The 16791-nt window shown below is 42.2% G+C and overlaps 1 protein-coding gene across 5 annotated transcripts in view; it reads left to right on the forward strand.

Moving 5' to 3' along the window:
• LOC137362314 (deleted in malignant brain tumors 1 protein-like) overlaps window positions 1-16791 on the forward strand; it is a 42837-nt gene that overhangs the window by 18342 nt on the left and 7704 nt on the right. For all 5 annotated transcript variants that reach the window (XM_068026720.1, XM_068026721.1, XM_068026722.1 and 2 more), the window contains 12 exons: window positions 433-747; window positions 2196-2450; window positions 5493-5807; window positions 6753-7067; window positions 10025-10339; window positions 11432-11749; window positions 11833-11889; window positions 11970-12287; window positions 12440-12481; window positions 12879-12989; window positions 14947-15054; window positions 16255-16365. In XM_068026720.1, coding sequence (XP_067882821.1) covers window positions 433-747; window positions 2196-2450; window positions 5493-5807; window positions 6753-7067; window positions 10025-10339; window positions 11432-11749; window positions 11833-11889; window positions 11970-12287; window positions 12440-12481; window positions 12879-12989; window positions 14947-15054; window positions 16255-16365 — 2580 coding nt within the window. The remainder of the gene's footprint in view (window positions 1-432; window positions 748-2195; window positions 2451-5492; window positions 5808-6752; window positions 7068-10024; window positions 10340-11431; window positions 11750-11832; window positions 11890-11969; window positions 12288-12439; window positions 12482-12878; window positions 12990-14946; window positions 15055-16254; window positions 16366-16791) is intronic.

The following is a 16791-nucleotide window of genomic DNA, read 5'->3' on the forward strand; positions in this document are numbered from 1 at the left end:
CCATCCAGCCCGTTGTTTATTGGCTGTGGTGGGTGAGTTTGCAATTGTTCTGATCTTTCGTGGTGCTGGGATCTCACTGCGTTCGGCCATTCAGTACAGAGCATGGTAAACATGTGATCATTACAACCACGCCCATCTGTCCACTTCGACATGTGAAATATATTCTCAGCCATCGCCAACCGGATCACATTGGAGCTGTTGTGTTGCTTGGAATTTCCGGCTGTCTCCCGGTTCTCTGCTCATTTTCACCATTTATTATAATTTCCCTATCCTTTTTGCCATGTGTAATATTTACTCCCTGTTTTATTCGGGTTCTGGACACAGTCTGACACTGATTCCCCTCTGGCCTGGTGAATGGGGAGGGTCAATGTGCTGGGAACCTGTGGGTTTAATAGACTGTAACCGGTTGATGATATTTTTGATATTTTACAGAGGCGGTGAAGCTGAGACTGGTGAATGGGGGCAATCGGTGTGCTGGCAGAGTGGAGATTCACTACAGAAGACAGTGGGGAACTGTGGATCATGATCTGTGGGACCTGCTGGACGCCGCTGTTGTGTGTCGGGAGCTGGGCTGCGGGACCGCGGTCTCTGCACCAGGCGGAGCTCATTTTGGGGAAGGCTCCGGACACGTTGTGACGACGGATGTAGAGTGCAACGGGACCGAGACCGCTCTGCGAGACTGTGAGTCATTTCACTGGGGTCACTATCCCCTGCTACACTCCTATGATGCCGGCGTCATCTGCTCAGGTAAAAATCTTTCTCAGTCTCTCATCTCCAGCCGCGGCTGATGGATTCTGGGAAAAAGCAGAAGTAAAATAATCCGGGACGGTCCGTTCCCGGAAAGTCAAAAGTTAATAATTCCAGTATTCTCCGGTTAGAATTAATATTATTTAAAATATTGGAATCACTATTTGTTAAAATTATATCATTAGTATTATGTTTAATCAAAATTCTCCAACGGGAGCAGTAAATACTTAGCACATTTACAATACAGACAGAGCAGTTTCCATTGAGATTTACCCAGTGAATGAGCGGAACCGCTGGAAATGTCACAATCTCAATCCAACTCTCCATTCATCAACCCAGCAGCCGCTACCGGGCATGCGCTGTCAGCCCGGCTGTGCGCCTGCGCTGCTCGCTTGGCTCCAGATTGGAATTCGTAAACATGTTGTGAAGCAGAGACAGTGGAGCAGCGGAGGTTTTTCAGCATCGGGGAGCAGCAGAGGTTTCTCAGCATCGGGGAGCAGGAGTAATGGATCAGCGGGTACTGTGTATCACGGGAGGAAACTGCACAGTAAGATCCCACCGCTACTGTATGTTCCATTCTTTTGATCACTGTTGAAACAACAGTGACAGAATCTCAGGCTCGAAGAACTGTAAATAGTTCTAACAAAATAAGGAGCATCCTATGGAACTGCTCGAGAAGGAGCAGAGAAATAATTCTCCCGCAATTCTGACCCATAGTTCTCGCCCAGTCACTATCAATGCCTATTAATTGGCTTTTTAAAAAGTTTGCTGGTTGTGGGATATTGCCCCAGGCAAAATGGCTATCCGTGAAAAATGCCCGTATTTAGCAATGTGAATTGACATTAATATCCCTGGTGACTATTTTAGAACAATTCTCCTTCCAAGTAAGTACCCAGATGTACAGGACCGGAAATGATCTGGGATCTGCTGCTCCTGGATAACTCATTGTATCCACCCTAATTTATTCAGGTCTTTATCCATATCGCCATTGAATTTTCAGAAACTGATTACTTCGTAATTGATGATTTAGTCTAAGACTTCTCATTATTTGGTATGCTGGAGATTGGTCTGTGTGCGTGAGCTAAACACATAACCTGTCCACAATAAATAGATGTGTCCTCTCGCTTGCGTCATTTCGATTTAAATTCATCAATCTTTGACATTCTTGGTGACGATTATGCTGTAGTACCTGAACTCAATTTTCAGATGAAAACCAGAAAATGGGCGAAATTATCTTTAAAAATACATTGCCACGCGATAGAAATTGATGACGTAAGTAATTTCCCTCACATGTGACATGTGGATACAATATGGTCACAATGTTCAGTGCTCTTTCAGCTGACTATAAATAAACAGAGAAATCGGATAATTGATAAGATGACGGAAACTCCAACCAACTTTTAATATCAAGCTCCTTAAAATACTCACTGCTAACATATAATTCCCAGGAAATGTCAAGCCGAGACTGACGAATGGAAACAGTCCCTGTGCGGGCAGACTGGAGATTTACTGGAACGGAACCTGGGGCACAGTTTGTGGTAATGGTTCCTGGTCGTTACCGAATACGGAAGTTGTCTGTAAGGAGCTCGGTTGTGGCTCTGGAGTAGCAGCACCGCTTGATGCTCACTTCGGCGCAGGGTCAGGGCCTGTTATCGGTCCACCTGGCTGCGGACACCAGAGTGACGTTGGCGTAATCTGTTCAGGTACAAACTCCGATAGTAATGGAAACAAAGTGGTTAACCGACAAATATTGTGCTGCCACCTCTGATAGACAGTGACATGTTAGAAACGTTCCCAGCTTGATAAATGGGAAGTTTTTAAAACAGCGTTTCTTATCACATTTCTTCAACTTCGTGGTGAACGTGCTTAATGTTCGACTCAAAACTAACAAGTGCGCGAGGACGAGATGGTATTTATTCAGAGGGGATAAAGAGGATATTGGGACTGCTGACTGTCCTTGTGATGTATTAGGTTCACTAAAACCCTGAGAATTGCCGGATATCTGTGAGGCAGTGAGTTGGCTGAGATAGATTGGAATCGGAAATTGACAGGTCAAACATTACATTAGTAATTGGCAGGTAAGACAGTAAATGTGAATTCAAATAGGAAATAGTTTGGATACAGACTAGGCACATTCCCAGTCGGGGCAAAGGTAGGCAGTCCGAAACCAGAGATTCCCGGATGACTAATGAGATGGAGTTGAAAATTAAGCAGAAACAGGAAGCTTATCATAAAGGTCACGTTCTGAGTTCAGTGGCAATTCAATCGGAATACAAAAACTACAGGGAGAACTGAATAGGGAAGTAAAAGGTTCATACAGAGTTTGGAAGAATAGATTAGTGTACAAAATAAAAATGAACCCACATGTATTTATATAAACATGTAAACAGTAGAAAAGGAAGCCAACGGAAGTAAGAGATGAGGGGTGTACCCTGCAACTACAGGTCACTGAGTTTAACGACACTGAAGGAGAAAATTGGAGAGACTAATCCGGCTGAAAAATCATTGTCATTTGGACGAATATGTGTTATTAAGTTAAAGTCTGTATTGATCAGTTAAAGGTAAATTGCTTTTAATTCATTTGATTTTCGTGGGCAGAATGAGGAGAGTTAATGTAAATGAAATGATAAAAATGTACAGGTATTGCAGAAACATCGAGAGCAGAGGGTGTACGTGCATTTCTCATTGACTGTGGAAAAAAACGGGAATGTTGTTAAAAGGCATAGGAGTTCCTGGACATTATTAATAGAGTTAAAAAAGGGAAGTTATGGTGATCACTTATAAAAGAATGATAAGCCCAGCTGGAGCATCGTCTCAAATTTTCGAGAGAACATTTTAGGAACTACATCAAGTCCGAGGAGCGTGCAGAGGCGATTTTCCAGAGTATTATGTTTAGGCGGGGATTGCTGTTCTGTGGGGAGACAAGAGAATCTGGACCTCTTCCCCTTAGAGCAGAAAATGTTAAGGGAAGATTTGGTATCGTTGTTCAGCATCATAAAGAGTTTGTTAGAGTAACGAACATTGCATTGTTCCAGTGAACAAAGGATCAGTAATGAGCAGACACAGATTTAAGGTGATTCACTACAGATTCTGAAGGGACATCGGGGAATAAAATCTTCAGCGAGCTGTTCTGATCTGGATTACACTGCTGGAAATGGTTGTGGAAACAAATTCAAAAATAACTATCACATTCAAAAGGAAATTGAACAAATAGTTGAAGTGGAATCATTGCAACGCTGTGAAGAGCAAGGGAGTGGGACTATTGGCATTGCGCTTTCAAAGAGCCAGCACAGACGTAATAGGCCGAATGGCCTCCTCCTGTGCTGTATCATTCTCTGATTCTATTAAAGCTTAAAATGTGCCGTTGAATTTTTGAGGAAGTTCCTAACAAGGAGGATAAGTCAGTGTCTTCTGATGCTATCCATATGGACTTCCAAGAGGCAATTGATAAGGTTCCACCTAAAGGATCATTGGCAGAAATATATAGAGTGCACGGGATTAAAGGTGACCTTGTGATGTGGGTTGGTAATTTGTTAAAAGGTAAGACACAGGGATGACGGATAAAGTGAATAACTGATTCGAAGGGTGAGACAAGTAATGTTCTTCAGAGATCTGTATGCGGTCTTAGCTTTTCATCATATTAACTGATGATTGAAGGGATACAGAGTCATACGACCAGGTTCACCCAAATAAATAAGTTAGGAAGCACAATATGTTGTGTAGATGCAATTATAAAGTTACAATGGGGCACAGACCGATCAAATGAGTGGTCGGGTCTGCGGTAGGCGGAGGTCATTGCGGGAAGTATGAAGGCATACATTATGGATCAAAAAAAAATAAATGAAATATTTTCCTAATGCTGTGAGTCCAGTAACTATAAACGAGCAAATGGATTTGGGTGTTCAGGGATAAAAGGGTTGAATTGTGAGGGCAAGTTTGAAACATTTAGATTGTTTACCCCTGAATTTCGAAAGTTGATGGTTATGCAATTGGAAAGATAAAGCGATAACATAATTCGATGAGTAGATACCAAGAAACTATTTCCTGTTGTTTCGGAATCCAGAACATGGAGCACAATCTTCAATCGGAGCCAGGCCATTCAGAAGTGAAATTAGGAAGCACATTTACATTAAAAAAAGAAATTGCGGAAGTCATGCATTTCCTTCCCCAAAAGGCAGCTGTAAATTTTGAGGCTGAGATCGTTTGGTTCTTATTTGGAAAAGGTATCAACAGATATAGAGTAAAGGCAGGAAAATGGAGCTGAGGACCGTTCAGTCATGACCTAATTGAGTGGAGGGACAGCTTCAAGGCAGAATTGTTGATTTCTGTAACTTTGTTCCAGGTAGTAGTGATAGGAGTAATGGTAACTGTAATAGTAACAGTAATAGTAACAGCAATAGTTGCAGTAATAGCAGTACCAGTAATTCTGGAGCGAACAGGAGTAGAAGCAGCAATAGTATTAACAGCAGTAATAGAAGGCGTGTCATCGCAATAGTAGCACTAGTAAAATAATAAAACATATTAGCAGTGATGCAGGTAATAGTAGAAGTTGTGATTTAGCGAGTAGTAGCTGCAGAAGTAGTAATAATCACAGTACTGGTATTAATAGTTATTGCTCCAATTCAGCTGTAACCAGATAAAATGTGAATCCACCTAAAATTATTTTCAGTGTAACTAGGCTAATTGCGGCATTATTGTTATTTGTTAATACAATTATTGTTATTATTATAATTATTATTAATTAGATCACAAAGCACTCAGACTGGTATCTGAAGGTACCCGATGCTCCGGCCGGGTGGAAGTGCAATACAGAGAGCACTGGGGGACGCTGTGTGATAATTATTTTGGTTTAGAAGACGCCAACGTGGTCTGTCAGCACCTTCAGTGCGGCACAGCAACCGCAACCCCCGGAAGAGCTCAATTTGGGAAAGGAGCCGGTCCAGTGTGGAAGGAGAACTACAGGTGCCGGGGGAACGAGACCCACTTCTGGGATTGTCCTGTTTCATCCTGGGATCAGTTTAGCTGCTCACATGAAAATGACGCCAGTGTTATCTGTTCAGGTGAGTCATCTCAGACTATTGAACTGAAACGAAACTGGACTGAGTTGTTTTTGTCAGCCGATTTATTTTCAAGTTAGTTTGCACTAAACTAAGATGTATCAATGCACCACATGTTTAACAAATGAATGTCTCTTGTATCTCTATTCTCTGAATACAGAGCCTTATTCAGAGTTCGCTATACGAGCAGTTGGCAGAAACGTTCAAACAGTAAAATGGGGACCATGATATACAATGGGAATGCTGCACCTCTATTTCTTTTTTTATTTGTTCATTCACGGGATATGGGTGATGTTGGCAGGGCTAACGATATTCCCTATCCATAATTACCCTTGAAAAGGTGCTGGTCAGCTGTCTTCTTGAACGGCTGCTGTCTGTATAGTGCTCCTCCAGGGCTGCACAGAAGGGAGTTCTGGTACTTTCACCCTGCCACAATGAACATGAGAACATAGGAAATAGCAGCAGCAGTAGGCCATTCGGCCGCTTGAACCTGTTCTGTCATTCAAAAAGATGCCCATCAACTGCTTGGCATACAGCAGTGTCTACAAATCAAAAGTACTTCATTACTGTGAACTGCACTGGGAAGTCATGGGAAATGTTCTGTCAATTCAAACCTGTTTGTTTCTCCCCGGATTGGATAAGATGATCTGTGAACAATGAGAATCCATTTGAAAGCCCTGCTCCTGTCTTCCATCACGGCACATTCACAGCAGTCTGGGCCATTCGCCCGCAGTTCACTTTAAGTTGTTTCCCCAGAATAGCCTGCGGAAGTTGCTCAGTATCTCTCTAAAATCGATTCACTTAGAAAAGGTAATGGTGAAGAGCAACTGTCTACATAACAGAAACTTTAATTATTAAAATTACTAATAACTAACCGAGTGTGAGGCAGTATATGATGGGATAGTTTGGCTTCAGTTTAACCCGTCCTCAATGTATTTCATGTTGCAGATGAACATTGGTCACTAAGACTGACTAACGGGGGAAGCCGCTGTGATGGGCGAGTGGAGATTTACTACAAGGGCAGCTGGGGGAGACTGCAGGACAGACTCTGGAACCTGAATGATGCTAACGTGGTCTGTACACAGCTGGGCTGTGGTGAAGCGACAGCTGTTCATAACTATTCAAAGTACGGAAAGAGTGAAGGGCCCGTTTGGGTGAATGATGTCGGATGTGAAGGAAACGAATCGCAGCTCCAGAACTGCAGCTTATTCACATTGAATTCGTCTCTGACTGATAGTATGGATGTAGGGGTCCTGTGCTCAGGTGAACTAATAGCTCACTACTTTTACCGAGCCAATCAAGTGGAATTTCTATTCTGCTGACAAAGTGCTAATATAGTTCACTCTCCAAGGCATCTCTTAAACCAATCATTATACTGAGAGGATGAGTGCAGAGAAAGATGACACAGCCAGAACTGAACAACAATGAGGATTTTCATTTTTATAGCGCCTATAACAAACATCAAAATGTAAAGGCTCTTTACAGGAATACAATAGATGCAAAATTTACATAGAACCAAACAAGAAGACAGTAAAACGAGTGACTGAAACTGGGTCACAGGCGTAGATTTCAGGAGGGCAACTTCTAAGTGGAAAAGCAGAGATGTTTAGGGATGGATTTCCGATCTTAGGTCCAAAACAACTAAAGGAACGGATGCCAATTGTGGGTGGGGATAGTAAATGATGTACAAACAGCCAGAATGGAGTAAAGTAGAGGCCATGGAATGTTTAGAGCGGGAGGCGGTTATGGTGATAGGATGAGGGGTGAGAGATCCTAGAGGTATTTAAACATGATGATGATATTGGCGGAGGGGAAACCAAGTAGATCAGGAATATAGGATCAGGAATATGCTATTTAGCCCTTTGAGCCTCCTCCACCATTCTATATCATGGCTGATCGTCTACCTCAAAACCATATTCCCACACTATCCCCATATCTTTTGATGTCATTAGCAACTAGAAATCTATTGATCTCTGGTTTGAGCTTATTCAGTGACTGAGCTTCCAACTCCCTCTCAATAGCGAATTCCAAAGATTCAATACCCTCTGAGTGAAGAAGTTCCTCCTCATCTCAGTACTAAATGACCTGCTCTTTATTCTGAGATTGTGCCCCCTGGTTCTGGACCCCACATCCTTTCTGCATCAACCGTGTCTATCCCTTTAAGAATTTTGTAAGTTTCCGTGAGATCGCCTCTCATTCTTCTAAAATCCAGCGAGTAAAGGCCCAGTCTCCTCAATTTGTCCTCATTGGACTGTCCCACCATCCCAGGAATCAGTCTGGTGAGCCTTCGCTACACTCCCTCTTTGGCAAGTATATCCTTCCTCAGACAAGGGGACCAGAACTGCACACAATATCCTAGGTGGTGCCCCACTAATGCTCTACATAATTGAAGCAAGACTTCTTTGCTCCTGTATTCAAATTCTCTTGCGATAAAGTCTAACAGTCTGTTTGCCTTGCTGGATGCTTTTTGTACCTGCATGTTAGCTCTCAGTGAATTATGAACAAGGACACCCAAGTCCCTTGGTACATCAACACTTTCCAATCTCTTACCATTTAAGAAATAGTCTGCCCCTCCGTTCCTCCTTTCAAAGTGGATAACCTCACACTTATCCACATTATATTCCATCTGCCATGTCCTTGCCCATTCGCAAAGCCTGTCCAAATCCCCTTGAAGCCTCTTTGCATCCTCCTCAAAACTCACATTCGCACCAAGTTTTGTGTCATCTGCAAACTTCGAAATATTACAATTGGTCCCCAAGTCCAAATCATTGATATAAACTGTGAACAGCTGGGGCTCAAGCACTGATCCTTGTAGTAAGCCACTGGTTACCTACTGCCGATCTGAGAATGACCCATTTATTCGTGCTCTCTGTTTACTGCCTGTTACTCAATTCTCAATCCATGCTCGTACATTACACCCAATCCCACGTGCTTTTCTTTTGCTTGGTAACGTCCTATGCGGGACTTTACCAAAAGCCTTCTGACAGTTCAAATTCATTGGTTCTCCCTCATCCACTCTGCCAGTAGCATCCTCAAAACACTCTAACAAGTTTATCATACATGATTTCCCCGTCACAAATCCTTGTTGACTCTGCCCAATCAGAACATTATTTTCGAAGTGCCCAGTAATCACATCCTTTGCAATAGATTCTTGTATTTTCCCTTGCCGGCGTCAGGCTAACAGGTCTGTAGTTCCCCGTTTTCTCTCTCCTTTCATAAACAACGACCACCGATTTGCTCTTGAGTGTGACCTTCTGCTGTTCTGGCAAAGAGATTTAGGTGAATTGAAGTTTTTGGAGGGTGTAGGATGTGAGGCCAGCCAGCAGAGCATTGGAACAATCCATTCTGGAGGGAACAATGGCACAGATGAGCCTTTCAAAAGTAAATGGGCTGAACTAATGGCGAAATCGAACAATGATACGGAGGTGGAAGTCTTTCTGACGGATGCCATATGGTATTGCAACTTCAGGGAGAAGGAACTGGATAGAGAGTATGATGTCCCGAGGGAAATCGCTCTCTTGACGAGCTAGTGCAGACACGATGGGTCAAATGGCCGTGCTGTAACTATTATTTGATTCTGTGATATACTGATGTAAGAACGCTCATACTCTGCACATTGGAACTTACATCAGCACTACCGCCAAAAGTCTGCCAGCACTTGCATGCTGCATACTGGAAGACAGATGTTGTGGGTTTGTAAGTGTGTACTTTGCATTGTGCAGTCTGCACAGGAAGTGATAAGTAGGCTTGTGGATAAGTCTGCGAATTAGTAAAATGTGGAGGGGTCTGGTGAAATTAACGTAAGCCTGAAGATAAATTAAATGGGAGATGAAAGTAAATATCAAACAAAAGTAAAGAATATGGGTAAGTCAAACGACAAGGAACAAATCCCCTTCTGGAAATGATTCTAAAATGCCTGTATAGCGTGAGTGGAACGTTTAATAAGAACTAATTCATTTGGCGGTATAACAACGTGCACAGCATTCAGCACAAAATGGTGGGTGTGGAGGACATAGTTCGTCGGAGTCAGAAATATCTGAAACATTTCAAAGTTGTACATTCTTTGCAATAGGTACGTGTAGAACAGATTGGATACTTTCTTATACCTAGCAGATTAAAAAAATATGATTTTAATTTAGCTGGAGAATAAACAATGAGTTGGATAGTGATGTGATGAATGTGTATTGAAAATATAATCCTCCTGTATTGTCGTCCATCAGCCCACATACAGTTAAGGTTGTCTGACGGTGGAAGCCCGTGTGATGGCCGAGTGGAAATTTATTACAATGGGACATGGGGCTCTGTTTGTGATGATTCCTGGGATCTGGCGGACGCTGACGTAGTTTGTAAGCAGCTGGGTTGTGGGAATGCAGTGGACCTGGCACTTCCTGCTTCTTGTGGACCAGGTTCAGGGCCAGTTTGGTTGGATGAGCTGAATTGTTCCGGTAACGAATCATTTCTCTGGGAATGTCACTCAGCATCGTGGGGTAATCACGACTGTTCTCATAAAGAGGATGTGAAGATCATGTGTTCAGGTAAGGATACGCACAATGTACTCATTTTCTGCAGTGTTGTACATCTGACTTCGCACTGAAGATATTACATAGAATTGCATACAATTTACAGCAATAATTTGGCCATTCGGCTCAAAGCTCTATGTGGGGTTGATGCTGCACACGAGTATCACCCCACATTACTGCATCTACCACGATCTGTGCATGCTCCTATTTCTTCTTCCCTCATGTACTGATCGAGCTTCACCTTAAAGGCAGCTGTGATATTCGTCTCAACTATTGATTCTGGTCCAAAGACTGCCTAGGTAAAAACAGAAGATTTTTCTGAATTTCCTATTGGATTTATGAATGACTATCGTACATTTATGTTCCTTAGCTTTGGTCTCTGACACTTTATATGTGATTAGTGTCTCTATAGCCAATAATCTCTTTGCTCCGATACATCATTTGCGCTCTTAATTGCCTTTTTATTCTTCCTAGCAACTTCCACTACATTCAACTTCTCTGTATTAAAGTTAATTTTCCAATTGCACGCCCATTCTGTTTTCTTGTATTCTGCCACACTCTTCATTAGTATTAACTATGCTCCGCATCACCTGTACATTTTGAAATCGCACTTTCAATTCCTAAATCCAAATCATTGATGTAAATGTTGATCAGCAGTGACACCAGAACCAATCCCTGTGGAACAGCAGTTCCGACCTTTGCCATTCTGGATAACTGCCTTTAACCCTGACGATATGTTTTGTAGCCTGTTTTCAATCCATTCTTCTACTGATCCTGTGACCTCCGTCATGATTCCACTCTGTAGTACCTTTTCGAAGGCCTTTTAAAAATCCACGCACTTTTAAAAAATTGCATCATTCCTGTCTATTCTTTTTGTAACTTCTTCAAAGAATTCAATATGGTTGATCAAGCGTGACCTTTCCTTTTGTAATTCATGTCGAATATTTTTAATTACAAATTTGAATTGCAGATGTTTTCTATTAGCTTTCTGAAACAATTACCGGCAATCAGTAAAGACAACTGGTGCAGCATGTGTTGAGCTGTGCAGTATGAAGATACAACGAATTATCAGTCTAACTATCTGGATATTTCTTGTGTCATTGACAGAGCACAAAGAGCTGCGGCTGGTGAATGGGAAGCATCGCTGTGAGGGGAGAGTGGAAGTGTTCTACAATAGCACCTGGGGAACAGTGTGCTTGGATAAACTTGATCCACTTGATGCAGAAGTGATCTGTAAACAGTTACAGTGTGGTCTCTTAAAATCTATCGATTATGAGACAAAGTCATTTGGAGAAGGTTCCGGACCCATTTGGCTCAATGAAATTGAGTGTATGTCACACGAGTCGACCCTTTGGCAGTGCCAATCAGACCCGTGGGGTGAAAACAAATGTGAACACAGGGATGATGCTGGTGTTGTTTGTACAGGTAACACAACAAACCTCTCAATGTGAGAGTGTAATTTCAAACATTGATATCTTATACAGTCAGTATGTTTCTCTTCTCAACAGAAGCACAAATAACTAAGGAGCAGCCCCAAAGATCAAAGGACTGCATGCGAGAACCAGGTGTGTGCTCCTCTTCATTATGCAAACTATCTAACTTGTCTTACACTACATCAATAATAGTCATTGATTCTCTTTGACAGATTCGGCACAATGGTTGCGACTGTTTGGAGGTAACAACAACTGCTCCGGGAGAGTGGAGATATTGTGCAATAACATATGGGACACGGTGTGTGATGACTCCTGGGATTTAACCGATGCCAATGTTGTCTGCAGACAGCTGGGTTGTGGCTCCGCTTTATTGGCCCCAGGAGGGGCTACCTTTTCCCAGGGTGACGGTGTTATCTGGCTGGATAAGGTGAAGTGCACTGGAAGCGAGTCTTCCCTGTCTGACTGTCCTTCCTCATCGCCTGCTCAATCTGACTGTGACCACAAGGAAGATGCCAGTGTGATTTGTTCTGGTGAGGGTGCCAGGGTTCAGCGAGTGGGTTTAGGGTTCCTTATTCTGTTAAATTGACTCGTCGGTTCAGGAAATTAAGAACAGTATTTATCGTTTTAATGTAAAGTGCAGAAATTTCATCTTCCTGAACTTTTTGTACAATATATTCCACAGGAGTCGATGTGTTGCCAATTGCTTTCCCGGACATATCTGCAGGTACTTACTATTATTAGTATTCGAGCTAGCGTCAGTGTTTGCATTAGTGGAATGGTATTGTTGCCATTTTCTGAAGGTAATATGAGCGCTTTCGCACTGACTGGAACATGTTTTATTTTCTTTACCTTATATTTCAAAGCGTTTGTTTGAAATTCCTTTAATTCAAGTTTCTGGTTGTACCTGAACTGTCCTGTACTCATCAGAAACATGGGGGCACTGTCTCTGCAATTTAGACTGACTCACACTTTCCTCTGGAGCAATGTGCACCACACAGACTGGGAAATGTTCGGCTGAGTCATTACTCGGAAGCAGTGGATATAATTATTAATTACTTATTGTAACTATTTTCTCATGCAAGACGGACTGTGTTGAACCTTTCTGTATTGTTGTCATTAAGAACAGGGATATAAAACTACTTCCATCCTAGTCGCAGTCTGCTTCGGAGTCCTGCTAATCTGTGTGTTGATTGCACTGATGGCAGTTATACAGAAAAAGTCAACCAGAAGAGGTGAGGCTCATATCTTACCACAGAACCAACACTAGATCCCTGATATTGTATCATATCCCTTGCAAGACTCTAGTTCATTGTTAGAAATACATTGTCATATTTTTTGCTGATTTTCTACATTCAATGCACTCCGGAATTTGTAAACTGTGACATTTAAAATGGAGAGTTGTTTGACGTGTTCACATTCACGGTGAGAGTTCATCACTTAGTATATGAAGAATATTGAAAGAATTTACTTGTTGTAACAATGGATCAGGAAGTTTAATTGAACATTTTGATTCCTGCATTCAGCTATTTATCTGACTGTTAATCTTCCTTCATCCATTGTTCATCAATTCCAGCCTTTTATATTGTGGCTCTGGCCATCCAATCTCGATCTGTATAACCGTGTTCTGTCCGTTATCTTGAGAGCTGTTACTTGTCTAGGACCAGAGGTGATTCTACATTACAAAACAATGCTTCCACTCATATTTCACCCATCCAACTCACTCCAGGTTTTTTGTAAGAAATGGGACTTTTAATAAATGAAATTTCTCATAATAATATTGTGTTCTTATAGAAATAGCTCTCTCTCTCTCTTATTAAGAAAGTTTCTACAGCTAGGATACCACAGGCCTGTTATCTCTGCCAAGGCACGACCAGCACAGAAAAAAGATTCCTAAAGATAATAAGATGGAGGCTTTTACCCTCTCTAGACAAGTGCCTGGTAGAAATCTGCAAACTATACCAAGCACGAGATAAGGTGAAAGGTGCCTTTGGGGATCAGAGTGTTGGAAAATGGGGAGGTGACCACCCGACATCCCAGGTACATCTCCTGTATTCATTGGTTAGAAGCTTTGGAATAAGTGATTGACATAGGGTGATCTACCAGACCCCCAAGGTAAAATATATCGATGGATGCTCAGAAGAGCAGATACAGCATCCCCCTTCTGGCAGACGATAGACAGTTTCGTGGCAGCTCGGCTAAATGGAAGTGCTGAAAACAGAGAGAAAGAGAGAGAGAGAGAGACTGACTACCCTTGCAGCTGCAGAGAGTGGCAACAAAATTATCTGCCATGGATAGTATACTTCTTCTGTCTATTTAGCTTATGTATCGTATCTAAACTGTAGCTTCTTCATAAGCTTGATATTTCAAAATTACTTTTTGTTTCTGGACCACGTTTGTTGGGTAAACTGTGAATCCCGAACCTAAATCTTACACTATGTACATAAGTCTTTTCTCACAGTGACGGAACATACCACAGGGCGGCACAGTGGTGCAGTGGTTAGCACCGCTCCAGGGACCCGGGTTCGATTCTGGGTACTGCCTGTGTGGAGTTTGCAAGTTCTCCCTGTGTCTGCGTGGGTTTTCTCCAGGTGCTCCGGTTTCCTCCCACAAGCCAAAAGATTGGCCATTATAAATTGTCACTAGTATAGGTAGGTGGTAGGGAAATATAGGGACAGGTGGGGATGTTTGGTAGGAATATGGGATTAGTGTAGGATTAGTATAAATGGGTGGTTGATGGTCGGCACAGACTCGGTGGGCCGAAGGGCCTGATTCAGTGCTGTATCTCTAATCTAATCTAATCTAATCTAATCTAATAACAAAGAACAATAGGTTCCTTGCTCATACTTACAACTGATACTGTCACAGAATGAGACAACTTAATCCAGCTTCTCTTCAGCTGAATTCCACTTGCGGGCCCAGAACCCAGTAATCAGTTGGAATTTGTTTTGCCTGATACCTGGCGTTTTCCTCTTTCCCTCATTTATCCCCAGTCTGTGGCAGGTGAATATATGAGTATGCAGAAAAACAGACACATAGACATACATGAACAAAACTATTCCTTATTCACCATACCTGGCTTTGTCTCCTACTGTCTCCATCTCTGTGATGTGGATGTGTTTGCAGATAATTTACTGTTAAACGCTCCTAGGTTGGACCAAAACGGTAATCTACCCACCCTCCTTCTGATAGGTTCTGTCAGGAGCGGCAAGGGTTCACGGGATGGTTTGTACCAAGCAATTTATGAAGAGATTGTGAATATTCCACCAGGCAAGGATTCCTCTCAGATCCGGCGTTCAGGTCTGTGTTTTATATTTTATGCCGAATTTTCACTGGACAAATGTCACTTCCCTTTAAATACCCCATTTTAAGAGTCACTTTACTGACTGACCGCTGTCAGAAATTCGCTCACTATCTATCTCCATGTGAAGGAGTCCTATCACAGTGCGAGAGTCTTTATATCTGTGTGTATAGCAAGACGAGCTATGGGTTTGGGAAGATTCCCAACGGTTGGTATTGCTTTAAGAACATGTAACTAGCAACGAAAATCGTTGTTTCATTTTCCCTTCCGGCTGCACACGGACTGCCTCAGATACCTGAACCCCTGAATAATAAACACATCGGTTCTTCATATTATTTTTTATGTCATAGTATCTCAAAGAGCAACGGAATGTCATAAATCGACTGAAACTCTCTTCAATCTTTCATTTATCGTCACATCCTTGATAGCATTTTCTGTGTCTGCTGCCGTTGCAGTCTCTGTCACTATCATTTCATTATATTCTCTTTAAACTAGACCATAAATAATCACTGCTCCCATGAGGAGAGAGTCACATTCTCTCAGATTTTATTTCTCTAGGGGACTGGATTTCTGGATCAGAACACGTTCCCATCAGGAACACTTTACCTGAAATCTGTGGCTTCTACAAAAACTTATTCTAACAGTTTCTATTCTGAGTTGAACATTAATCTACAAATTCTGCTTCACCATACTGGAGCAACAACACTACCGAATCGATAAAAGTTTTGTCTTGCGCTAAATTTGGGGAGCGATTTAACCATTGAGATAAATTTCTCGGTTTAAAGCAAAACGCATCCAGAAGAATAAATCCGATATTCGTCTCCTTGCTCTCCTTTTAGAGTCACCGGCGGCCGTTTGAGACTCTGAAAGGAAGACAGACAGGGACAGGGTGGACAGATACTGGATTACGAAACTATGCTAACCGCCTATGTTTTGCAATATTATCTCTGCTCTGATGTCTGAAGTCTGACTCACCAGCTGTATTGAGTATTGTTCGGACTGCTCGCTGGCTGATCCAACATTTATGGTCCATCCCCAGTTGCTCTTGAACCACTGCAGTCCCTGTGATGAATGAAGTTCCACATTCGTGTCTGATACAAAGTCCCAGGACAATGTCACCAGATGATGACAATATTATGTTATCTACTCGAACGTCCCAATTAATTTCTCCAGTAACCATCCATGTTTGTGTTTAACAGTTACTGATTCCATTGAGTCCCTCAATCAGATTGAATATTACACCAGCCACAGTTTGGGTGACACGGATCCTGGATCAGAAAATCCTGACCGGACATCCTCCAGTATTCAGGGTGGGTACAGTTTTACTTGTTACCATCACGCTGTCTGCTTTCCAAAATCAACAGCTAACTACATCAGAACTTACATGCCATAAAATGATGATGCCGAAGACTCGTAGATTTGCCTACTAATCTCAATGAAAAAAATTGAGAAATAATTTGGACTTTTACAACATAATACCTATTGCCCCCAGCAGTATAATGGAATGAAACATTCAATTCATTATGTTTTCTGACACTGTTGTCTGGGTGGTCAAATGTAGAAATTGTGCACATGTTGGATGGGTGATTCAAAGGGATATATGTGACTTTAAAACGGAGGGCAGAATTTTGTCACAGCAATGGCGAAAGACTTGGAGGCAAACTTCCGGTTGATAATGGTGCAAAGGAAGCCCGACGTCTTTACAACACTAGTTGATATTCCCGGAGTCGGCCAAG

Source organism: Heterodontus francisci, unplaced genomic scaffold, assembly GCF_036365525.1.
Source record: "Heterodontus francisci isolate sHetFra1 unplaced genomic scaffold, sHetFra1.hap1 HAP1_SCAFFOLD_70_2, whole genome shotgun sequence".
NCBI classification, from domain to species: Eukaryota; Metazoa; Chordata; class Chondrichthyes; order Heterodontiformes; family Heterodontidae; genus Heterodontus; species Heterodontus francisci.